The 25,314-nt window shown below is 41.5% G+C and overlaps 2 protein-coding genes across 2 annotated transcripts; one reads left to right on the top strand and one right to left on the bottom strand.

Moving 5' to 3' along the window:
• Positions 1-1,923: 1,923 nt before the first annotated feature.
• On the bottom strand, positions 1,924-6,449 carry ap5m1 (adaptor related protein complex 5 subunit mu 1). Its single transcript, XM_077538865.1, has 8 exons — positions 6,131-6,449; positions 4,493-5,144; positions 4,196-4,423; positions 3,984-4,123; positions 2,622-2,707; positions 2,438-2,550; positions 2,220-2,316; positions 1,924-2,117 (listed from the first exon to the last, which is right to left on the bottom strand). Exons 1-8 carry the CDS (start codon positions 6,196-6,198, stop codon positions 2,041-2,043), a joined length of 1,461 nt encoding a protein of 486 aa, XP_077394991.1. The 5' UTR covers positions 6,199-6,449; the 3' UTR covers positions 1,924-2,040.
• exoc5 (exocyst complex component 5) lies at positions 6,413-17,197 on the top strand. Its single transcript, XM_077538864.1, has 18 exons — positions 6,413-6,611; positions 6,887-6,981; positions 7,887-8,034; positions 8,103-8,297; positions 10,357-10,421; positions 11,098-11,126; positions 11,211-11,320; positions 12,084-12,128; positions 12,217-12,357; positions 12,442-12,524; positions 12,602-12,811; positions 13,457-13,604; positions 13,704-13,812; positions 13,992-14,112; positions 14,394-14,480; positions 14,565-14,673; positions 14,833-15,048; positions 16,240-17,197. The coding sequence occupies exons 1-18, from the start codon at positions 6,585-6,587 to the stop codon at positions 16,426-16,428; spliced, it is 2,127 nt and encodes a 708-aa protein (XP_077394990.1). The 5' UTR covers positions 6,413-6,584; the 3' UTR covers positions 16,429-17,197.
• Positions 17,198-25,314: the final 8,117 nt, after the last annotated feature.

The following is a 25,314-nucleotide window of genomic DNA, read 5'->3' as shown; positions in this document are numbered from 1 at the left end:
AACTAATGGAAAGTATCACACCTGAGAGACAACAGATTTAATAACGTTTAATGTTACGATCACATCGCAATGGAGGCACTCAGAAACAGTTGATAAGCAGAAATCATATATAAACAGTGTTGATCTAAGTATTTAGTTCATTTACCACTAGGTGGCCTTATTGTGCTGAAAGACAGAACTTTACTCCCATGTTCATACATTTCTACCATGTGATTCTGAACATGGACATCTAAAACACACACTTTCGCTTCATTTTCATGTAGAAAATGTATGCGAGTTAAAAATGAAGCAACAGAATACAGTCTCAGTAAATATGGCCAAAGTCACATTAAAACAAGCCAATCATCCAACAAAGCAAATTCAGAAACAAGAAGTCAATGACTTGAGGAGGCAGTCTAGCCTCACATTGAGGATTTAAAAAAAAAAAAAAAAAAAAAAAAAAAAAACTTTTCCAGCTGGCTAACCATACACACTGGGCCATAAAGCCAAATCACGGTGGTGGAGAAGAGCCGAGAGGTCCCGTTGCCCGCCACTCGGCGTGGACACTTAAAAAGAAGGTGAAGGATGCCGTGTGAGACTGTGAGCAATTTGGTTCCAATTGACAGAGGATTGGTCATGGTCAGCCTTGTGAGTGGAAATCCACGTGAGAATGTAGCATTTGGACCAGCGAGGGGCACAAGAGGCCAACAGCAGACAATGGGGGCACTCAGTGGAGTCTGGATGCTGTTGGAGCAGTGGGGCACAACCGCCTCAGATTTAACCCTTTAATGGCTGGTTATGCATTAACCTTATGGTTATGTATTAATGGTTATGCTAGTCGCCCTGTATACAGCTAATCGACGCACTGCAGCCAGCTGATCCTTCCGCCTTCGAAAAGACAAACAACTTCTAGATTAGTGCGCGTCTATCAGCTGCATGCGATGCGCCGCGCAGTGATACGAACAGAAAAGTAGTACAGGCGTTAATGGCGTCTGACTTTTTTTTTCTTCAGAAAATGAATATTGTGAGGCAAATGTATCACTCTTTTGAACACAAATTGTTTTTAGAAGAAAAAACGCTTTATTTCCGAGACTCCAGCCAGCTTGCTGGACTATTTTCCTCTTGTCCAACACCGGACCAGAACTCGTGTCACAGAACGCTGTCAGGGGTAAGTCAGTGATGATCGCACACACTGAAGGTGAGGATGAAATTGAGATTCATGATAAAAAAAAATCCGAACGATCCCTTTAAGGCAAGTAGGTACCTTGTTATGTGCCAGAATAGAAACCCCCTCATCAATGATTATCTTCAATTGACTTTTGTGAATGGAGCATTTATTAAGTCGAGTGTGACCAAATGTGACTGCTATACACTGACAGCTGTGTTGCCACAATAACAACAAATCAAGCACTCTAATTGAGTTAGTGCACCTACACGAGTACATAACATCAAACGACAGCCCAACCTCATCCATCCTCGTGACTCTTTCACCAATTAGCCAGGCCCCGCCAGCTGAATGTGACTGACTGCTTCCATGTCTCGGAGGGCCAGAGGGGTCAGCGCTCAATCACAGCCCGGTTGGAGAGGTTGTTTGTTTGAACTACTCGCTAGTTGACGGGGCGGGGATGGGGTCAAAAGGGGTGGCGGCTGGTGCAAGGACCCCCGCCAGCTCTAAAGAGTAGCCTTTTGTCGCCAAGGCTGGTGTCCGAGGCAGCCAAGCCTTTCACTGCCCTGCCGGCCCCCTCCTCGTCCTCCTCCTCCTCCAGGACTACAACAGCTGATGACAAGGCCCCAGCTGCTAATTATCCGGCTGATGGAGAGTCAGTGAAGTGGGCCTGTCAGAGCGAAGGGTGGCCCTTGTGTTTGCAATGGGCTAAATGTAAGGGAGGGGGAGCAAAGAATGGCCGACAGCAGTCAGAAGTACTTGCAAGTAAAAATCAATAGTTCAAATTTTGGACATTTTGCTTTAATGAACAGAATGATGCATCCATACATTTCTGTAATAAGAATTTACATGACCTAAAAAAAACAGAAATCTGGCTCCTTTGATTTGAGTCCATCCTAAAGCAACATCTGGCATATGGGAGCAGTACTTGTCGAATTCCATATGAAATAGTCCTCAGATTGAAGTTCCCGACCTACAAGTAAGAAGAGTTTTTTTTGTTTTTTTTTTGTTTTGTTTTTTTCAAAAAGTGTGCTTTGAAGGAAATACAAATGTCAAAAGAATTGCATAAACTTACAAGTTATTATTTTCGGTTTTGTGGAAGAATACACCTGTACTGAGTGTTGGTCCACACAGCATCCAGAGAGTGTTGTGTCAGGCACTTTGAAGTTCAACTGGATTGAAAATAATAAATCACTTTACAATACATTATATATTTTTGAGGGGGTGTTTTCATTGTAGAAACTATACAGTGCAATATGTGAAGATTATCTTTAGTAATGTGTATTGACCTACTTTGACGTAGGCTGTGAGGTCTGTACAAATTAGGTCAGTAGGTCCTGCTGCTGGTCCTGTAAAACTGATCTTGCCTTCCATTGTGACTTCACGAGATTTAGGAAACTTTTGACCTGAATATTCACGAGTGGGAAATAAATCATTTAGCTTCGTTACAAGAATTCTCTGGAAATGGAACACTCACCAATGTTCCATGTCAGTAGATTCTTCTCCTTGGAAGCGTCCACATGTCCAGAGCTCACTTTAACATCCACAGGACCCATCTGAGGCCTGCACAGATTTTTTGAAATGCAGATATATTATTGATAAAGTCATCAGTTCTGAATTTGAATGCAAATAAAGAAGACAGATTTTATTATTCTTGAGAAATTGTGTAAACGGGGACAAGACTCTTGTGTCAACATGCACATTTTGTCAAAGGTAGAATGCTCAAGTTAAGAATTATAAACAGTGATTGACTGCTTTTTACACTGAGACTTCATCATCAATGAGTACTTCACTCTTTTTCAGTTTTTCTATACTCATCGCAGTGGTTGAACTTGTTTTTAAACTGGCATATTCCTCATTCCTGAGCGTTTTGTTGTTGTTGTTTTTTTCCCCTACGATGGGGACTATTTAACACATACGGGAAAAATCCAGAGGCTGAGAAAAATCCCAAGGTCGACTATTCGTAACAGATTGTTTTTTTTTTTTTTCATTACCGTAAGTACACCTGTATTCAACAATTTAAATGATATGCAAGATTTTTTTTTTTAAGAGCAGTTTTACGAATTGATGACTTCATTTAATTAAGGAGCAATTTTTCACTTTGCGTAGTAATTTATTTATTTGCAGGAACTGGAGGCAGTGTTTTATTTAACAATAAAAACAAGACAGACAACATTATAAATGAACAACTGGCTTTCTTATTTTAATTGAATCAACAGTTTTAATTTCTTAATCTTAAATTCACATTGCGGATAGCAGCAAAGAGCAAACTACAATTTTTGTATATAAGCAAAGTTAAATTGACTTAAAAAGCTCTGGTGTCACATTTTATATAAAAAAAAATGTATGAAAATGTATTTTTAAAAATGCTTCCATTGCTCTATGTATTGCTACAAAAAGATTAAATATTTTCAATTGAACTTTAAATCATCAAAGCTTTTAACATTTGTTCTGCTAAACTAATTAAAGGGAAAAAACACCAAATCACTCCTAAATGCACAACACAACAAAATACTAATTAAAATATGTAAAACAAAAAGGGGGAAAAACAACATCCAGATAATTTTTGTGCACTTAAGATTGGCAATGAGAAACACAAAGGACCTCTGCTTTGAGACAGTGATCCGGTTTCTTCTGCCCAGCTTTGGAGAAGATTCTGTTTCATCCGTGACCGAGATACACATCACTACTTTTGACGTTTGTCTCGGCATTCATTCGCAATTGTGCGATTCAATGTGTATTAGTGAGGTGCAAAATACAAATTTTGACACACAAAATACTTGTTTCGATCCTTGGTATGATATGGTGAGCAAAATGAAACAGGTATGCTCTTGTTTACCTGTTGAAAAATGGTAGGTGTGCTTCACAATACTCAAAACTGTTCTTCACACTCTCGTGAAGTTTCAGAGTCACTGACACAAGCAGGTGGTTTTCCTCTTCCTTTAGTTGATATGACCCAAGGATGGGAGGAACAGGCACCTATGGGAGATTTCAGGAACGTCAGCAGCGAGTGGGATTAAAAGTATGGTCACATCGGCTGTGGAGTTTAACCTGTGATGTGTAACCGCACAGTCGGAAGGGCTCCAGAGGCGGCGAGAAGGGAAACTTGTACGGTCCGGAGAAGGACGAGCTGTCAGAGTTGTCGACGCTACATGCAGTCAGGATACTGGAATCCAGTGAGGTGACACAATGATGCACCAGGATGTCTTGCAGCGGTGACCCATTGGGTGGCAGAGTGAGGGTCACTGTCACATCTGGGAGAACCCCCTCCACTTCACACTGTTGAGAAGTAAGGACATAGTAAAATGAAAGCCACTGATGCAAAAAGGATTGTTTGTGTTTACGTACTTTGCACATCAGTGTGCCGTAAACGTCCCACGTGTCTTGTCTACTGGGGTCACCATATTGCATGGAGCGGACAGTTTCTGTCAGTGCTGTATTCACGACAGCACGACCCCGGTGAAAGCCCGTCTTCCAGGCTGGCTGCTTCTGGTTCCCGGCGGGCGCAGTAGATGCGGCAAGTGCCGCGACAGAGGGCACGTCTAGAGGTGTACCAAAAGGGCAAACCTGCAGAAGCACAGACGGAAGCGTTGCCAGGCGAGAGGCCAACACCTCATTGTCGAGCTTACCCCCTGAGCCCAGGAGAAAATTCTGCAACCCAAGCAGAAATGTGATGCCCTGCGAGACGGACAGCAGGTTGGCGAGAGGTGGACGGGGCTCGAGGGGGACATCCACAAGACCCAGGCAAGCTAAGATGAGAGGTCCGTGAGTGACGACCACCACGGGCCAAAGCGTTTCCTCGCCAGGGCCCACGCGGAGCTCAAAAGCGGGCGTCTTGGGACAGCGACGGCAGTCATCTCGGAGAAGGACGAACGGTTTGTGTGGGTCTGAGAGGCCGAGCTCGGTGAGCAGGAGTCTGAGCACGGAGCTGTCTTCCGGAACCGCAACATACAAGGAGCCTCCAAGTATCTTTGCACGATGCTCCACTGTAGCAAACCTCCTGAGAGTGAACATGCACAAACACATGGGAAGTGCATTAGGTACGTGTGCATCCACTGCTAAATGACTCTTTAAAAAGGTCAAATCAACAATGAATTTTCATGAACTTACAAATGCCTCCTAACTATGATGTATTTTAGGGATAGACTGATTATTAGCTGGGCCGATGATTATTGGCGTGGAACCGTGGATATTCACTATTTTGAGAAATAGCGGCCTATTTGAAGAATATAGCCGAAATTTAAATCTGTTAACTGCAGGGAACGAATTATTTCAATATTTAGTGTTTTTTTTTAAATCCAATATTTTGCAAATCATCGAAACAATAAATGTGTTCAATAAACATAGGCTTAAAGAAATCAACACAGCGTTTTAGTTAGCATTTTTATTTGTACGGAAATATTTTCACCTTTCCTGAAACTGGATATCGGCTTTAAATATCAGTTATTCGCCTCATTGACTACGACGGGAGGAAAAAAACAAACAAACAAAAAAAACCCATCAGTCTATCTCTAATATTATCCTTACAATCTATATGAACAACTAAATGTAGTGTTTGTCTCTTATTTTTTTATGTGCAACAATAATAGTCATTCCTACATTCATGTTACTTTACAATTGTACATTATTTAGTAAAAGCCTTTGAGATTATTTTATTTTTTTAAATTTTGAAAATTTCAATTGAATATTAATTGATTTCAAATTATAACGACTATTGTTATGATGTGACACTCACCCATTGTCTCAATGAGTGACTGAAAATAACTAATAAATTAGAAATAATAACCATCATTGTAGTATCTCGTCTGTTTCCGGGTTGAGCAAGCCTTCCAATCATCGAAAGTCTTTTGAACAGCTATAATTTTCTTAATATCTGTAACAGTAAACTCATACCTTCATCACTGGAACCGTATAGTAATGCTAGTTTGGTTTTGGTTTGGCACATATCTACAATGAATAAAATAGCTAATAATGCAACATACGAACCTTGAAAAACGAACTGAAGCATTTTCGCCTTTATCATGAGTAATAATCCACAAAGCCCGAAAACTCATTTATCCAGTTGATCCACCTTGCCCAGAATACACAGAAACAAATACTTAAAAGTGACAAAATTCACATTTCGCTAATTCATCAACAAATTTGGACATTTCCGACCAACACTGACAACGTTCTGCAATGTACTTCCTGTTGTTGTTTTTTTTCACGTGACATCCAGCACCAATCAGCTGATAGAAACGCATGCGCAGTTCCAAGGCGCCGTCACCGTCTCCACCCTGCTCTCTCTCATACAGGAAACAGGACCCGCTAACCAGTTAGCTGTCAACAAAGGGCAAAATTGGAGGAAATTAGCAAATCAATGTCGAGGTCGGCGTCATTGCCGACCTTCCGCTCCTCCAAACAAATTGTATTTATTCACATCGCCAGCTGATCCATAAAGATGGCGACGACTGCTCAGCTTTTCGAGGTAAAATGATTGCTGATCTCCGGAGTTTTGTTAGCCATCATCAGCTAGCTGGCTAACCATCCTGAACGCTCGCGCTTTTTCTTCATCTGCTGCGTGTAATTTTATGGATCCGCTTCATAGCATGACATAATGTTTCCGATGCGCTTTGCATTACCCGCGAGGCGTTTAGCAATAACGTCATCTTTATAAGTAGTGAACCAGGACGTTGACCCCGAATGTTGTTGTTTGCGATTGCCATGACATGATCGACAGTATTATTTTTATGTGTACATTAGGAGCCCTTTGATGCAGATGAGTACATAGAGAGATTGGCCTGGAGGACTCCCGGCGGAGGTTCAAAAGGAGGAGCTGAAGCATTCGACCCAAAACGGTACTGAAAGCGTCATTTGATTGAAAACTTTTTGCACGATCACGCACAGGACAAATCTTGAATGCGGTTTTTCTTCCTGCTTATAGTCACAGCAGCATTATTTCGACACGAATGCAAATCTCTCATGACTGCAAGCACGTTATTTTCTTGAATGTCAACCGTATTTCACTGCGGCTCACTGCGTCCTCAGAAAAAAAATGACATGTTTATGTTTGGTAGGGAGACAAATATGCGTACAAAAAATAAAGCTAAAGATTATTAATCTGAATTGAACAAAATAAAATATGCATGGGCTGAACTTTTTTTCTTTATACTTGTTCTATTCATTTATTTATTTTTGGTCAATGAAATCTTATGCCGTTAAACGCTTGTGGTGGAAGTTATTTTTCATTAGCAAAAAATGCCACAACACTTTAGCTGTGTGTTTATCCTTCTTGCCTTATCTACTTCCTGCACAAAACTGTTGCCACCTCCTCGTCGGAAGCTCTTACTGAGACAACGTATCTTCGGAGGCCACCACATTTGAGTCACCAACCAGGGAATGAGTGTCTGCTGGGGAAAGGCTGGGAGATGTCTTTAAGCTGCAGCCGTTGCTTAGGGAATTAGTCAGAAGATTATACACTCATCATTTCGGGATGTTTCCTGCTCTGTGAAATATGCTGCTGACTTAGAACATTTGCTCAGTCGCTCTGATGGCGTTCGAAAATGCAGCTGACGAAGCTGCTCAAACTTCTTAAGGCAGGGGACCCAAGAATTAAGCATGTGACACTATTCTCTGCCTAATAGCCACTATATGACTGTGAGGTCAGTGGGACAAGTTTGGGACTTGATTACTTTTCCATGCAAACTGTAGATAATTCCAGATGAATTTGTCAACTTAACAACATATTTGCTTTAATGGCAAGGTTGTTGGAGGAGTTTGAGAACCACATTGAAGAGCTGAAACAACTGGATGAGAAGATACAGCGGCGGGTGGAGAAGTTGGAGCATCAATGTCACCGTGAAGCTAAAGAATTTGCCCACAAAGTGCAGGATCTGCAGAGGAGCAACCAGGTGCGTTGTTTGGACCACGAATCATCGAATCATCACATCACATGCTTCGCGTTCCTCTCTCCTCTCAGGTGGCCTTCCAGCATTTTCAGGAGCTTGACGAGCACATCAGTTACGTGGCAACCAAAGTGTGTCACCTGGGCGATCAGCTCGAAGGTGTGAACACTCCGCGACAACGCGCCGTCGAAGCTCAGCGTCTGATGACCTACTTCAACGAGTTCTTGGATGGGGATCTGCGTAGCGATGTCTTCAATAACCCAGAGAAGGTGGGTACGATGTTCCCTCCCCTTTGTGTGTGTGTCTGAGACCACTGAGGAGGAATGTTGTTGCCATTTAGCTGGAGGTGTGAATGTTGAATTAAGAAGTAAACCTCCCGTAATGACTTGTCAAGTTTATCCCCCAGGTTGCATCCCACAGCTTATTCGAATTAATAAACTGTCATCTGCTGTTTGGCAGTTTGCTGATTGACTAGCATGGATGTCAGCATGCTCATGTCAAGCCTAATTGTATTTACAGTGACTATTGGCTGTGATATGAGCCGACGTGATGCTACAAAGATGTTGAGAAGTCCTTGGTTCAAACAAAGGCAATGGTCAGGAAGGCAGGCAGTGATCTCTAAAAGTTTAATTAAAGAAAAAGTCGGTCCAAAACTGTCTTTACAATAATATGTGTATATAGCCCGACTAGTCCAAAATCCACCTTTTTTTTTTAATCCATCTCAGGGGGGCGGCCATTTTGCCACTTGCAGTTGAATGAAAAAGACATCACAGTTGCTCAGGGTTCAAGTATCGCCCAATCACAGTCAGCTTACAAATGTCACATGACCAATTCAGATAACAGGTGAGGCGTGATTTGTCATTAGCTGAGCCCTGAGCAACTGTGATGTCATTTTCAGCCAACAGCGAATGGCAAAGTGGCCGCCCCGCTGAGATGGATACAAAAAAAAACGAGTGGATTTTGCTGCATAATTCATATTTCACAAACACTATATTTCCGTATTTTCCGCACTATAAGGCGCACCTAAAAGCCTTCAATTTTTTTCAAAAGCTGACCATGCGCCTTATAATCCAGTGCGCCTTATATATGGATGAATATTGAGCCGCAACAGGTCTCGCTGTCAAGACGCTATCGGTGACCCTACACGATCAGTGACGCGCATGCGCAGAAGATCTCGCCATCTTGGATCGCTAGCTAACAGCTGTTTATTCATTTTGGGAGTGAATTGAGTTGTCAGAAAGATGGTTTGTAATCTATTAATACATTTTGATTGACCTATCTGACTGTTTTGTTGACATTCCCTTTAGCGCAGCACCATCTAATGGATGCATAACGTAACCCCAGCCTCTATTGTAGCGCCTTATATATGGAAAAAAAGTTTTAAAATATGTCATTCATTGAAGGTGCGCCTTATAATGCGGAAAATACGGGAATCAGAATGCTGTGTTAGACTAGTGGGGGTCACATAGAACACATTGTAAAGAACATTTTTCGGTTGACTTCCTCTTTAAATTACATTGGATTAGCTTCTGCAAGTAGCGTGGCTGTGAATCAGCGAGTGTGAGTGTGGTCAATCCCAGAGTCAGGAGCTCAATTTCCAGAAAGAGATGCAGAAATATCTGTCCAGATTCCTTTTCCCGAGCATACCTCCAGATGGGGGGGGGAGAAAAGTTGCAAGTGAATAGCTGGAGGGGAATGGCTTTGCTAATCCTCCTGAAAGGGAGGGATGGCCCGCCAGCGTGGAGACAAGTGCTGCTAAACCCTGACTGCAGGGAGACGGCTACATTACTTACATGGGATTTAGCTAATCTTAGCTGGGGGACAGATACTTAGAAAACCTTCGCTGAGCAGAAAGGCTGGATCCTCCTCACGGGAGCAGAGTAATGATGTTAGCTGAGGCAGGCATCTGCGGGAACAGAGGAGTTGCAGACGGCGGGCCTTTCGTGGGGTTAGGCCCTCCCTCCCCGTTTTTTTTTTTTTCAGACAGATATCCCTGGCCGGACAGATTATTGAAAGCGATTTGGAATCCTTCAGGATTACAGGCCATTGAGAAAAGCCATGCCAATAAAGAGCTGGATATGCTGCTAAGTCAGGACCGCTGGTGCCGATGCCCAGGTGAGCGCCGCCCGTCTGTTATCAGCCGGCTGCTCAACACGGAGAGGCGGAGGAGGGCTGCTTTAAGATGATGATCCCCCTAGTGGAGACACTGCCGGCGGCCTTCTCGCTTTATTTCAGAAATGTCCACCTCTCACGGTCACGATGGCCGCTCTCGCTCTCTCACTCTCTTGCTCATTTCTCCCACGCGCTGACTTCCTCTCCCTTCTTCAGATTAAGGAGGCTGCTGATATCATTCAGAAGCTGCATCTCATTGCCCAGGAGCTGCCGTTCGACAGGTGAGTCAGGCATCCTGGAGGCAGCTTTAGACAAGGGCACTGGCAAACAAGGGGAAGGTGCTGTATTAAGCATGTAAACTCTTCATCAAAGTCTAAGCCGATTTTTACATATGTAAGCGTTTTAAATTTTAATAGGTTTTTAGAAACAAAGCTCTGGCTCACGTGGTGTAGGTGTGTCTATGTGACAGATCTGTAGCAAAAACTACTCCAAAAATCATGCTTTACTAAGATTATAATGCTCACTTTTAATTGAAACTACTAAATAATAATTTAACTTTTTTTTTTTTTTTTTTTTTTTTTTTTACGTGGCTGTGGTCTGCAGTAGCGTATCATAGAAATGTTTTCATTACAATATTTAGCAGTTCAAAGTATTATAAATGTTTTACTGTTCCTCTTCAAATCCTAAATAATTCCCACCTATTAAAAATGAGCATTAGTTTCATTATAAAAGCACTTTTTTTTTTTTTTTTTCTTTACTAGAGCTTGCGCTGATCTTAGATGCGGGTGCGCCTAATGAAATGTCCAATGAGTCACTGAGTTGTTGTGGAAACGTATTCACAACTCTTAAATAGAGAATGTCTCTAAATGCTTCTTTTGTATTGGCTCTTGCGATAACGTGCAGGTGTAACTAATGAGCTCTCTGCTGATTGACACTCTTCCTCTCTTGTCGAAACAGATTTGCAGACGTCAAAGCCAAAATTGCAAGTAAGTTTACATCATGATCCAGCATTTACAACAATCTCCACTGAAAGGTTATTTTCTGAGGGGTCTCTGCATTCTTGTTTTCAGGTAAGTACCACGACCTGGAGCGACAGCTAATCCAGGAGTTCACCGCTGCCCAGCGCAGGGGAGAGATTGGACGAATGCGGGAGGTGGCAGCAGTTCTCCTACATTTCAAGGTGACTCAAGCAGATGTAATTCTAGTAAACAGTCACTGAAGGTTTTTGTTTGTTTGTTTAAAGGGGAAGTCAACGTTTCTTCACAAAAATATGTTATATGTGACCTCACTAGTCTAAACATGACATTCTGATTAATATTACATTTGTAGAATATGAGTTATGAAGGAAAATCCAGCTGTTTTTATCCATCTCAGGGGGCGGCCATTTTGCCACTTGCAGTCGACTGAAGATGACATCACAGTTGCTCAGGCAATGACCAATAAGAGCTCACCTCTTTTCTGAAGCTTAGCTGTGATTGGTGAGACATGATGAGACCTGAGCAACTGTGATGTCATTCTCACTCGCCAGCAAGTGGTAAAATGGCCACCTTCTGATATTGCCTCTTGCTGTAACTGAAGATGACGTCAACGTTGCTCAGGTCTCAGGTAGCAACCAATCACAGCTCAGCTTAAAAAAAAACAGCTAAGCTGTGATTGGCTGTTTCCTGAGCCCTGGGCAACATTGACAGAATGTGGCAAAATGGCCGCCCGCTGAGATGGATAATAACGGCTGGATTTTGCTGTGCAACTCTTATTCCACTGATGCAATATTAACCAGAATACCATATTTTTCACTAGAGAGGCTGCATAGATCATATTATTTCAATAAAAAAATTTTTTTTTGGGGGGGGGGGTTAACTACCCCCTTTCATCTTCATTGTGCGGCTTCAATGAGGTTTTCCAACCATCACTAAAAATTGCAACTATTGTGTCATTTTCTGAAGGGCTATGCTCACTGTGTAGATGTCTACATCAAACAGTGTCAGGAAGTAAGTGTTGTTGTTTTTTTGTATACAATATGACGATTATTTATTATCTTGGATAAATATGTGGATTAAGCTGTTGTCTTTGTTCTAGGGTGCTTACATAAGGAATGATGTGTTTGAAGACACAGCAGTCCTCTGCCAACGCGTCAACAAACAGGTGGGCGAGGTCTTCAGCAGCCCGGAGACCGTCATGGCCAAATTGATCCAGAACATCTTTGAAAACAAATTACAGGTATTTTTTTTGGTCAATTTGATAAAGCGACTGTCCTCAAGTGACCTTTCGTTAGCAGGATTTAGACTATCTTTGTGTGTGCAGGCCCATGTCAGGGAAAAACTGGATAACACACGGCACTCTGATGTAGAACAGTACCTCAAAAACCTGTATGACCTTTACACAAGGTAAGCTACTCTTTTCTTTTCCTTTCTGAACACAGAGCAAACTTGACCTGAATGTATTGTGTGTCCAAAAACTCCAGAACCACAGTGTTGGCCACCAAACTCGGCGAGTTCAACCTGGGCTCTGACAAGCACACTTTTCTGTCCAAGCTCATAAAGAGCATCTTCTCCTCCTACCTGGAAAGTTACATTGACATGGAGAAGGACTACCTACGCACTCGCGGCGCCATGATTCTCCAGCGTTACTATGACTCCAAGAACCACCAGAAACGTCCGATTGGCACCGGCAGGTCAGCTTTGATTTGAACGTGTATTTAACTCATTTGCTCCCAATAACGTGTAAATATGTTTTTTTTTTAATGTTGTAAGTGTCACAAAGACGTATTTATACGTTTTGTTGTTGTTGTTGTTTTTTTATGCTAGAGCATACAGAAGGCTTTGATGCAGCCTCTCAACTGCAAAGAACGGTTGCAGAAATGGTAGTTATTACACAAACGGCCAGCAGGTGGCAGCAGAGCAAAGATCAACCAGGGCCATCTAGAAAAAAGCTAAATTACTTACAATTTTAAATAGATTTGTGAAAACTGATGGAACTTAGTTCTCTTCTAATGCTAATTGCTGCAAAACGGAAACCGATAGAAACATACTTTTTTTTTCCTGATGAAAGAAGAGACTTTAATCTTTCTTTTGATATGTTCCATGCTTTATAACAATTGAACACAATATTCTGTGGGCCTTTCAAAATCAGTCAAAATTCAGTAAAACAGCCGGGAGCGACCGGGACTGCTTCTGTGAAAATGTCTGGGAGTGAATGAGTTAAGAGGGTAAAGAAGGGTTCGGTGAATGTGCATAGGAAACTGGTGGGGTTCAGTACCTCTATCAAGGTTAAGACTGGTTTATTCACCCATTTCACAACCATATACTGATGTGTGCAGTATCCAAGAACTGAAGGAGCGGATCAGACAACGCACTAATCTACCACTGGGCCCGAGTATCGACACCCATGGGGAGACGTTTCTATCTCCGGAATTGGTGGTCAACCTGCTGCAGGAAACACGGCATGCCTTTGAGAGATGCCACAGGGTGAGCCTGACTTGGGAACACTGGGTATATATTGCATATAAATATCTGCTGTGCTTCATGCAAAACTTGTGCTCTGGCTTTTTGTTGATGGCGACGCAGCTTTCAGATCCTGCCGACCTGCCCAAGAATGCCTTCGTAATCTTCCTGCTGCTGGTCGAGCATCTGTGTGTGGATCACATCGACTATGCTTTGGAGATCGGCCTCTCGGGTACAGTCACTTTTCAGAATGATGTTAGAGAAGCAGGACCATGTAACGGGTCAAGTTTAACCTTGGCCTTCACCGAAGTGCATTTGCTGATGATAATTGAAAACACAGTGTTAATAAACTGGGTTCAGGCTGTCAGGTGTATCATCTGATTATATTCTCGCTCTCTCGCGTCCATACAGCAATTCCCTCTTCAGATGCCAAGAATGCCAACTTGTACTTCCTGGATGTGGTCCAACAGGCAAACTCTATCTTTCACTTGTTTGACAAGCAGTTCAACGACCAGCTTATGCCTCTAATAAGGTTTGTTCAAGGTCGAACAGTTTAAGATATATACAGCAGTGGTGTCCAAACTATGGCCTGGGGGGGCATTTGCGGCCCACTTTCCATTTTTTAGCGACCTGTAGTACCGGTATATATTAAAAATAACATTTGACATGGATCCCAAGCTTGTTAAAAACTATTTCTTAAAATAACACTGTTATTCTTCAAAACACTGTAGTGAATAAATAAAATTCTATTTTAGAAGCAAACATGTCTGTGTTGAAAATGCTTGCTTTACATTTGAAAATCTATGTTCGCAGTTCATCTCCAAAGTTGGCCGAGTGTTTGCACAAGAAGAAAGAAGTGATTGAACAAATGGAAGTGAAACTGGACACGGGAATAGACAGGTCAGTGAACCCCTCCTTTGTGTTTGCTTGTATATTTTAAATTCTGCTTGTTTGTGATGCCTGTGGTTCTCCTGTATGCTGCAGAACGCTAAACTGCATGGTGGGACAAATGAAGCACATCTTGGCAACAGAACAGAAGAAGACTGATTTCAAGCCAGAGGACGAGAATAACGTCATGATCCAGTACACTACAGTACGTCTGGCACAAGCTATAAAAACTGCCAAAATACTGCGTTTTTGTTTTTAACACATTCATTGCCAGACCAGCAAAAAAAATGCATCATTTGACGTCTTTTTCTGTCAATGGCAGTGAATGAGTTAAACAACTTCCCTCCCCACTTCTGTCGGCCAGGCTTGTGCCAAGGTCTGTGCCTACGTCAGCCGGCAGGTGGAACATGTACGCAAGTCCATGGATGGCAAGAATGTGGACACGGTGTTGACGGAGTTGGGTGTCCGCTTCCACCGGCTCATTCACGAGCACCTGCAGCAGTACAACTACAGCTCCATGGGCGGCATGCTGGCCATCTGCGACGTGGCTGAATACCGACGGTGCGCCAAGGACTTCCGGGTGAGAGCGGGCCAGAGGTCCATGTCAAAACATGGCCTTTTGTACCAAAACTCAGCCTATGCAATCTCCTGAAGTAATTTACCCATTAGATGACTTCTCTCCTACTTCTCTCTTAGGATTATGGTGACACCTCTGAGATCAAATAAAATAATACTAATAATTAAAATAATAATAAAAAAAGACATTTTCAAACATGGTTTTTACTTTGAAAAACAATACCGAACTGGTACTGGTACCCTTTTTTTAAATCACTATATGAATACAAAGTACAAAATAACCACCAATCACTGGTTAATAAATGGTAATCTGGGGAAAAAAATTATTTTGTAATACACTTGCATATTATTAATGCATAATTAAAATTAATCAAATTAATCAATTGAATAAGCAATGGATTAATCGAGTCTAAAAATATTTGATAGTGACAGCACTACAATGATGCATATGATTTGATTTTTAATTTTATTGCGAACAATCCGAACATGCATAAAAAAAGACAATAATAATTAAAAGTAATGAAAAAAAAATACAATTGTAAAGCCAAAATTTAACAGCAAAAAATAATCATTAAAAAAAAGAGCAATTTAAGCAAACAAGAAACAAAACTCAACGTCATATTAAGCAACAAAAGATATAACGTAAGACAGTCATGAACCAGTCTTTGGTAATAAGTTAGACATACATGTTCGACAAGGAGTATACAATTTGTAAATTTTTGCTAAACATAGTATACTAAATAATATCTAATCATGTACATGCTGGTCATCCAACCACCAGGGGGCGAAAGCATGATTAAGGCTTTATTAAAAAGCCGAAATAAATAGTAAAAGCACTTGTATCGCAATTTTACTTACACCGCAAGTGCACAAAGCTCTTTACAAACAACAAAACGTCACGTGAGCAAACTCAGAAAACAGGAGAGCTGTGATGAGCAACTGTGATGTCATTTTCAGTCGACAGCATGTGGCAGAATGGCCGCCCCCTGAAATGGATATAAATGGATGAATGATTTTGCTGCTTAATTCACATTCTACAAACACAATATTAATCAGATTATCGTGTTTAGAATTGACTTCCTCTTTAAGGCGTCGTCAGCACTCTTTCTTTTTCTTTGTTTGTTTGTTTGTTTGTTTCTTTCTTTCTTTCTTTCTTTCATAATTCGGTGAACTCATATCTGCATCCATCCTGCAGGTGCCTCTGGTGCTGCAGCTCTTCGACACGCTGCACGCCCTGTGTAACCTCCTGGTCGTCGCCCCCGACAACCTGAAGCAGGTGTGTTCAGGCGAGCAGCTCACCAACCTGGAGCGCAACCTCCTGCACGCTTTCGTCCAGCTGCGCGTGGACTACCGTTCGGCCCGACTGGGTCGCCACTTTAGCTAATGACTGGGCCAACACTTGACAAAAACGCCCTCCGTCCAGTCGCGCTGTCCGCCGCCACGCTTCAATGGGTTGATGCACTTTTGGATAGAGACACCTCCGCTTGAGATGGTGCAGCAGTCCAGTCCGCCTTGACAAGACTCTCCTGGGATGGCATCAAAAATGTGATGGCTACTGCTCCTTGAATGTGGGATCATGTGCATTTTTTTTACCTCTTGCTTAAAACGTGTCAATTTAATTTGTTTTTAAATACTAATCTATCACCCATTTACACGTTTAGTTCCACCATAATGGACGTTGAATTGTCTGCTTATGTACAAAGACATATTATTTTTGATTGTGCCAATATTATAAATTCTCTGGGTGCTTTTGTACACCCGGAATAAACTCTCAAGCTGCTGATAAATGAAATAACATCTCGAGTCAGCCTGAGAAGCATGCGATAGAGCTCCGTCTGGATAAGAGAGACACATGACCACCTCGCTGACCTTTGACCTCTTAGCACAAAGCAAATGTCAAGAGGCCACTGCAGCGAAGTGAGAGCCAAACTGAAAACAGGTCTGAGAACCTCTTCAGAGGTTTGGGTGGTCGTTTGTTGGCTCAGATGACTGCTGTGATGGGTCACTGAGTATGTGTCACTGTAATTGCACAGATCAACGCTCGCTCAAAGATGTTCCCGGCGAGAACTGCACTGTTTCTGGGTCAGGGGAGATTGAAATAGTGACCTTTTGTGATTAAAGAAACACACCGGGGAGGACCTCTTCACACAGGGCTTAAATGGCAGTTGCTGTCTTTTTGCACTACAAGAGGCGGTAGATGACGCCTGCTGCCTGGAAATATCTTCTCCGCCAAGCTGCTCCCGATTACTGATCTGAATATGACTGGATAGCCATTGGGCCAAGACTTTTGACGTCACGAAGCCACCATATTGCTCCTCCCAAGGAACGGTTTTCGGCATACGATCCTATACGTTTACAGTATCGAAATTGGAGAACATTTGAGACAGTACTTAGTGGAAACAGCATGATTTATGATGTTTTAAATTTGTTAACATAGACGAAACATTTTACAGCTTGCCTTAAATACATGTTTACAGGAGGAAACTTTTTATTATTATTATTAACGATTTATAACTAATTCAATAAAAGATACCTCTGCCAAATCTAATCTTGGGGTCTCAAGAAAGGTGGTCTTCAAAGTAGCACATACCGTCCACTACTCGTTTTTGTTTTGTTTTTTACTTGATAAAAAATAGTGACCCCCGCCACAGCCCCCCTAGCCCCGCCCCTACGAGATGCTGCATTCGAGGAAAGTTGGAAATCGGACTTTCCAAGTTCAAACCAGGAAGTGTGTACGGAACGCCCTCGGAAATTACAGTTGCGAAGTCGGAAAAAAAAAGGACCCCGACTTCACCCACGCAACTACATGTGACGTCACTCTACAACAGCGACCACCGTTTATGGTTTATTTTATTTTATTTATAAATATTCGACATAACTTCACGTACTCCTTGCATAAAATTATACGTGAACTACTGAACTGTATGGAATGATTATGAAATAAGATAAAAACAATAAATGAAGCAAAATTGCGAGAGGGCAAGTTTGCTGGAGGTCAAAATGAGTTTTGAGGACCAAAATAATTAAAAAAAATAAATAAATAAAATCACTATCGGTCGTATTGGTCGTTTACTTTCGCCTTGAAAGCTTTCAGGTCGGAACTGGGAAAATCCAACTCTGATATATCCGATTTAAGATGACCATTTTGAAGTTTACTGCTCGCAAGATGGCCGCCCTGTCTCTTCAACGGCTTGCACTGGCGTGTATGGACTATCGCCTATCGGCTATCCAGTATTCAGATCAGTCCTCCCGATGTCCTGCTGTTTACCTTAATAACCACAGACTCATTAAACAAAACAAAAAAGATGCATTTTTATCTTTGTCCTTATCCTCAAGGAGACGCGCCACCACGCCAAGTTGGCCCGGCGCTTTTATTATGTGTGAATGTCACTTTCAAAGTGAGATGAAACCCCTTTCCATTTCTATAGAAGTCATCAAGTATTCATGGGAATTCTTGCCACCAGAGTAAAGTTCTTTCTTCGACTTGGGGAAGTGAGCGGCGCCAGAGGGGATTAGATATCTCTGGCTTGATGAATTGTGTGCAGTAGTCACGGACGGGGGTGAGATAGAGACGCCTGAGAGCTCGGTTCCAGCTCCGGCTGGTTGGCGTTGTGTAGAAGGTACACACACAGCCGAGCGTGTTCAAACAACATAATTAATTAGGCTAATATTAATATTATCAATGCCACATAAATTCAATTCTCTCTGCCCTAATCACAACTGGATAGCTTGTAAAAATTATTTTGTTAGGCCCTGATGCAAACAACGGGTCTCATACAAACATTTGGAAACTATTTGTTTTATGGGGGCGATTAGTGTGTGTGATGGAGGATGGGGATGGGAAAGAGATGCCAGGCCGCTGATGATAACCGGTGTGGAGACTGAGCAAGGCAGAGACGTACGCGGCTTGCCCCCAGGGATGCCCAGCACGGGCTTGTGGAAAAGAGGTGTGTTTTTTTTGGGGGGGGGGAGGTGGGTGTTTGAGCAGGTGGAGGGGATTAGTAATAGTGTCAACACTGGAGAGCTGGATAAGACTGTCCTCTCACTCGTCAGTTGAAGCAACTCTCGCATTCAATTTTACAGACAAAAAGACACCAGGACATGCTAATCAGGCCAAGGGACAGAAGTGACAACTTGACAGTGGTTGAACCACCTTTGATTTTATGTGATTGAGTATGGCCAGAAACGCTAAAGCAAAAGCAACCTTTACCTTAGTAAAGTAATCAGATAACCAAGCTAATGCAATGCAAAAGCACTCATCGCTCGTAGTACCAGTCAAAGCTTTGGACATACATATGATAATATGGTGTTTTTACAGTTGTGAATCCTGTCTTTTTATTATCCAGTCATCAATTTTCTATATCTACTGTGTATCTTCATGACAGTCACAGTGTGCCGCAGCCTTCCCTAGCCGACTTTGGGCTTGAGGCAAGCTACAAATGGTAAGCTATATTAACTATTTTGCTCCCAATAACATATAAATACGTTTTTTTAATGTTCTAAGTGTCCCAAAGACGTATTTATATGTTTTTTTTATTTTGTTTTTATTTTTATTTTATTTTATTTTTTTATGCTAGAGCTTACAGAAGGCTTTGATGCAGCCTCTCAACCGCAAAGAACGGTTGCAGAAATGGTAGTTATTACACAAACGGCCAGCAGGTGGCAGCAGAGCAAAGGAGATCAACCAGGGCCATCTAGAAAAAAAAAGCTAAATTACTTACAATTTTAAATAGATTTGTGAAAACTGATGAAACTTAGCTCTCTTCTAATGCTAATCGCTGCAAAACGGAAACAGAAACATATTTTATTCCTGATGAAAGAAGAGACTTTAATCTTTCTTTTGATGGGTTCAATGCCTTTATAGCAATAGAACACAATATTCTGTGGGCCTTGCAAAATCAGTCAAAATCCAGTAAAACATCCGGGAGCGAACGGGATTGCTTCTGGCTGGGAGTGAATGAGTTTTAATGTTGACTAATTTTCTTATTAGTGTAAAAGTATTGTGGTAATATTCACTTGTTCGGTAATAATCCTGACTGAGGGTTTGAAGGAGTTTTTCTAGCTCAGGAAATTGGAGAATTTCTCAAATCCACAACAATCATATTCCAACCAAGGGACTGTCGATGATAGTTAGCTTAATTTAGCTAACTTTAGCACATTTACATTGTAAAATGGTGATTAATGTGCATTGTACCTTTTCAGTTAAGTAAATTCTAAATCAATTTCGAAATATGAAACCTTTTCAGTCTTAAATACTTCAGTATCATTTAAGCGTGTTTTGTCATGATTCGTGTTTTAGTTTTGTTTCATGCGTCTTGTCGTTTGTTTCATGTTACGTGTCATTTGGGTTTTGTGTCCACCTGTGCTCGTCTACCTTGTGTCTTCTAATCAGCGCCCTCATCCATGTGTGTCTTCAGGTGTTCCTCATTGTATCATTAGTTTGCTTTGCCTCCTTCTTCTTCAGTCTTTGTTGGTTGCGTTCCTGTCAATTGCCATGTCCGTGTAGTCAGGGTGTCTGTCTTTGGACTTTGATTAATTCAGTAAGTTCTTTTACGTTTTTGGTAATTTAATTTTTGGGGGAGTGAGCACACCTGCCTTAGCTCATTGTTCATCAGAATTTGGGTCCCAAGCACAATCCATGACATGAATGGTGAAGGAAGTCAAAGTGGTCCTAGCGTCCTTTAATTTTTCGGTATGTGGCCCTCGGAAGAAAAATGTTGGCTAGCCGTGCTATAATTTCCCAACCCTCATTTACGTATGTCCCTCATACGCGTCCCTTTTCCACTTCTCCGGCCACACTCTCCCATGTTAGTCCACTCATTGTGCACCCCTCAGCTAGTCCTCCAACATCCCATAAATCCTCGCTTTCAGCACATCGCCGGCCCTCCCTCAGCCTCCTGGAGCACTGACAATAAAGCATTACAGCAGTCAATCCATGTCAACAACAGCTTTGCTTAATTCCTGCTAAACACGTTTCAACTAAATCTTCACCTAATGATGCATAATGACTGCTCTTTAGCGTGCCTGCGGCCCGCAACCATCGACGTTCTTTATTTTTCCTATTTTGCATGATATCAAGATGGCCTTGTTGAAATTGACTCACGTGCTCCCCACGTTCTTTGCTCACGAATTCATACTTTGAAAGCCTCCCCATGACAGGCTGATGTCGGGGTGGGGGCACAGTGCCAGACTCTCTGATGTGATGCAGATGATGCCCGGCCCTTGACCTCCTGCCCAAAAGATGTCGGGGCCAAAATGGCACAGGTGCTGCCCCACCTTCACTCTCAGATGACCAGGAGGTGCGCTGAGCAGGATGCGGTTGATGCCAACTCTCCTCCTTTTGCTTACTTCTCCGTTTGTGAGGGGGCTTGGACAAAACTCTCTATTCACACATTTGTACATTGTGATGACGACTACTGCGCCGCCCCTCCCCCTCTAATTCCCCCATGCGTTCCCTCAATAAAATCACTATTAATTCTCTGCCGTAGTGGAGTGTTTTCCAGTGCGATTTGTTGGCCCGCTGCCCGTGCCTTGCTCTCTCTTGGCTGGGTTTGTGTGCTTGACTGCTCCACAGGAACAGACTGGCACTCTAGCTGAGGGCTCCGGGGTTCGCGCACACACAACCCACCAAACATGACTGTGTGTGTGCAGCTTCACTGCTCGTTTCGTCTCGAGCCTTTTACACTTCTAATTTTTATTGGTATATTTTGTTCTCTATTATTTTTTGTCTGTTATTGGTAAATATTCGCCATGGTCCATGGGGCAACTTTTCTGTCAATGTATTGGTTTGAGAATGGAATGAATGAAGAAAGATCAAAAGAATCTGTTGAATGATCTCCTGCCAAATAATGAGCCTACATTTCATTCTACTGCTTTGCCTGTATGCAGTTGCAGTTCATTATTAAATATCAATGTTATTCTTTGGATCCCTATTGCCAGTGTAACCAACACAGGTAAAAAATATAACATGTAAAGTACACAAATATGGGAGCAATTTGAACCTGCCAAATAGTGAGCCCATGCTGTTGAAAATTGTTGAGCCATTTTTAACAATTATTTGCAAAGAGTTTATATAAACTCTCCATAAGGGTTATTGTAAATTGTTACCCTGATTTTTTATTTTTTTTTTCATTAGGGATGAGTGAGTACCCATACCGGTTATCAGAATCGGGCCTTATTTCAAGATATCGGTACTGTACTTAGGTTGATTCCAGTATCGTCTGCCCTCTTATGGCTGTTTTATGATCAGGAACGAGAAGAATAGAAAATTGCTATCCATATATAGCAATAAGGCGTATATGGTTGGCACCTGGCCAAAACCTTGTATTGTCCCTCCAACAAGACCACAAAAACAGACACGTTTTTTCAATCATTAACATCGTGTTATCAAAGAGAACAAGCCATTTTCAACATTTTAGTTTGGTCAATAATTCATAAAAATGAGACGCATGTGTGGACTGACAAAAATATGAAATATGCCAAATTGTGACTTATGAGGCTTGAAGTGACTTATGAAGCCAGGGATTATATAAATAAACAAATACATAATAATAATAATAATAATTATTATTATTATTATTATTATTATTATTATTTATTTTTTTATTACCTGTTATTGTTTTTTGGGGGAAATTGTATGTATCAAAAGTATCGGTTTCAGTAATTAGTGACTACTGAAGCGTTGAGCACGCTTCACGGTCTGAAAAAAAGTGGTTTCAAACATCTCAAATTTTTATGAAATGCAGCATTCATATTACGTACAAGGTATACAGTGTAATAACCAATTGGAAAAAAAAAAGCTCAAATATTTAGATGACCATTTTCTGAAATGCAAATAGGCCTACTTCCTCATTTATTACCAATGCTGCGTATCGAAATAACCAGTAAAACTGCATTTTACTCCATATTCCATAATACCGATGTTGTGTTTTTAAAACTTGAGCTTATTGATTCCACTTTTTTCACATCAAAAAATGTTAATTGCGATTTACCGTATGCTTGATGTGCAAGGAAATTAGTGAGATGTTGTATCTGTGATTCCCACATGACTGTGTACAAGTTCAAATGGCCCAGTTAGGTTAAGAGAATGAATTGATTGTGATGGTCGCGGGATGGCTTGTACTAAGCACATTCAATTACAGGGCCAAGCAACATCTGTCACATTTGTAACCACTAACCACTAATGTTGAACCAAGGCCGCACACATGCCATACGGAAACCACACAAACAAATGAGGTCGCTCGCTCTTTCTCTCTCCCTCTCTCAACTCCACGAGAGATGAAACACCAAAGCATGTGCATTTGTCTAATCAAGCATTTGCCCCAGGCTACGTTGAATGTAAATGATCATGCCAGAGTGTGCCAACCGCTATTTCTGTTCACGGTGCGTGTTTGATGATGAAATAGTGCAGCTGGCAGCAGACAGGAGGGGGCACTCGTGCTCCAGCGTTGCTCTCCTCCCCTGCGAGGCCTTCCTCTTCCTCACAGCTCCTCACAATGGGGATGTGCCTGAGGGTGGAAATGTTGCTTTTTTTAGGTCTGCAGTCAGCCCATATCCCTTAATCCCCAGCCATGATTGACAATCATGATTTAGGGTATATGGTGTCCCGTTCTAATCCACGAGCAATGATTTCATTTGCATACCTTGCGTACGTGGCCTCGTTTTGGAGGGGAAAAACGTCTGCCTTTGTAAAGTGATACAGAAAGGGAGAGGCAGAAAGCTGAGAGAAATAGTGAGAGCAAGATAGAGACTAAGGAGGAGAAAGAGAGCGGATGAGGAATGTTTGTGTTTTTCCTCCCTTTTTTTTTTTTTTTTTTTTGCCAGGAGCAGGATGAGAGCAGTCTCCACTTCCTCACCAAACCTTCACATGCTCCTCTCCAACACTTTTTTTTTTTTTTTTTTTTTTTTTTACCTCTCAAACAATACATTTTGAAGCATAAACGATCACATTCAGAGAAGGCAGAGATGAAGGAACATGCAGGAACACACAGAGATGCTCCCTCACACGATGCAAAACGAAATTGCTATTTGCTCATTCTATAACCAAGTCAGGCTTAATTATAATCATGGGAGTTTGGGAGTTACCGTATAATCTCTGGAAGGTATTAAGAATTACCCAGTGTACACCACAGGAAAAAAACAAAACAAAACAAAAACAAATAGAAATACTTCCAATTATTTCCCAGGCAATATACCCGAGGGAGTGGGAATCAAATAATGCTCAGTGTTTGGAATGTCCACGGAGACATTCATCTTCACTTTTATCTACTGAGAAAAAAAAATATTATAGATAATTATTGTATCCCTCAGATAAAATAAAATGGTGACGACAAGTGAGATTTTGAAAATTATAAACATGAATACGCCAATATTTAAATGCATTTCAAAATGTAGACGGGAAAGATATCCTTACTTTCGTCTCTGTTTTATAATAAATTTATTCAATAGCAATTATCTGACTAAAAATAAAACTCAAAAAACATAATTGTCAAATGCTGCAATTTTCACTTGATTTTCTAGTACTATATTGAATTGAAGTTGTTCTCTTATTTCCATTTCAGATTGGACCAAAATAAACAACAACAACAACAACAACAAATATTCTGTGTATTAGTATAAACATAAATATATATTGTATAAGTATTTATTTGCTGCATTAAGAAAATAAAAGTATAAGATTAACAACTTCAACCTCATCAAAGCTATTTAAAAAGCAATAAATACACGCTGACAGTATGTTAAGAGGCTAAACATCATCATTTATCAAGATGGCGGATAGCAAACTCGTCTGTTTGAACATTTTGTTTACATTCACCAGTGTACGATTTGTAAAAACAGTTACAGCTAATCTGTATGATATCCATCCATCCACCCATCCATCCATCCATCCATCCATCCATCCATCCATCCATCCATCCATCCATCCTATCCTCTCTGACTGACTGAGCGTGGTCAATTCTCTCTGACAGTGAAGTCCCCTTTGGAACAATAACAGTGTGTGATAATCTGCTTTTTATCTGCACTTTGTTTAGTGGCTGCTTAACCGGCTGTCAACATGACGGGCGTCTTTTCCCCACACAAACCAGTAATCTGTCAGCCTCAACCTGGAAGCAAACCAACAGCAATTGAAGACAGAAGAGGGAGTGGTGGGAATCAGCCCTGTGATGACAAAAATGACATTCTACAGTACAGCAGGGTAACGTGTCCACATGTTGTTTGTTTGAGGGCCACATCCAGACAAATGGAAAGATGAAAGGGTCACTGTAAAATT

Source organism: Festucalex cinctus, chromosome 12 (assembly GCF_051991245.1).
Source record: "Festucalex cinctus isolate MCC-2025b chromosome 12, RoL_Fcin_1.0, whole genome shotgun sequence".
Lineage (NCBI taxonomy): Eukaryota > Metazoa > Chordata > Actinopteri > Syngnathiformes > Syngnathidae > Festucalex > Festucalex cinctus.
This window is presented reverse-complemented; position numbering and strand designations above follow the sequence as displayed.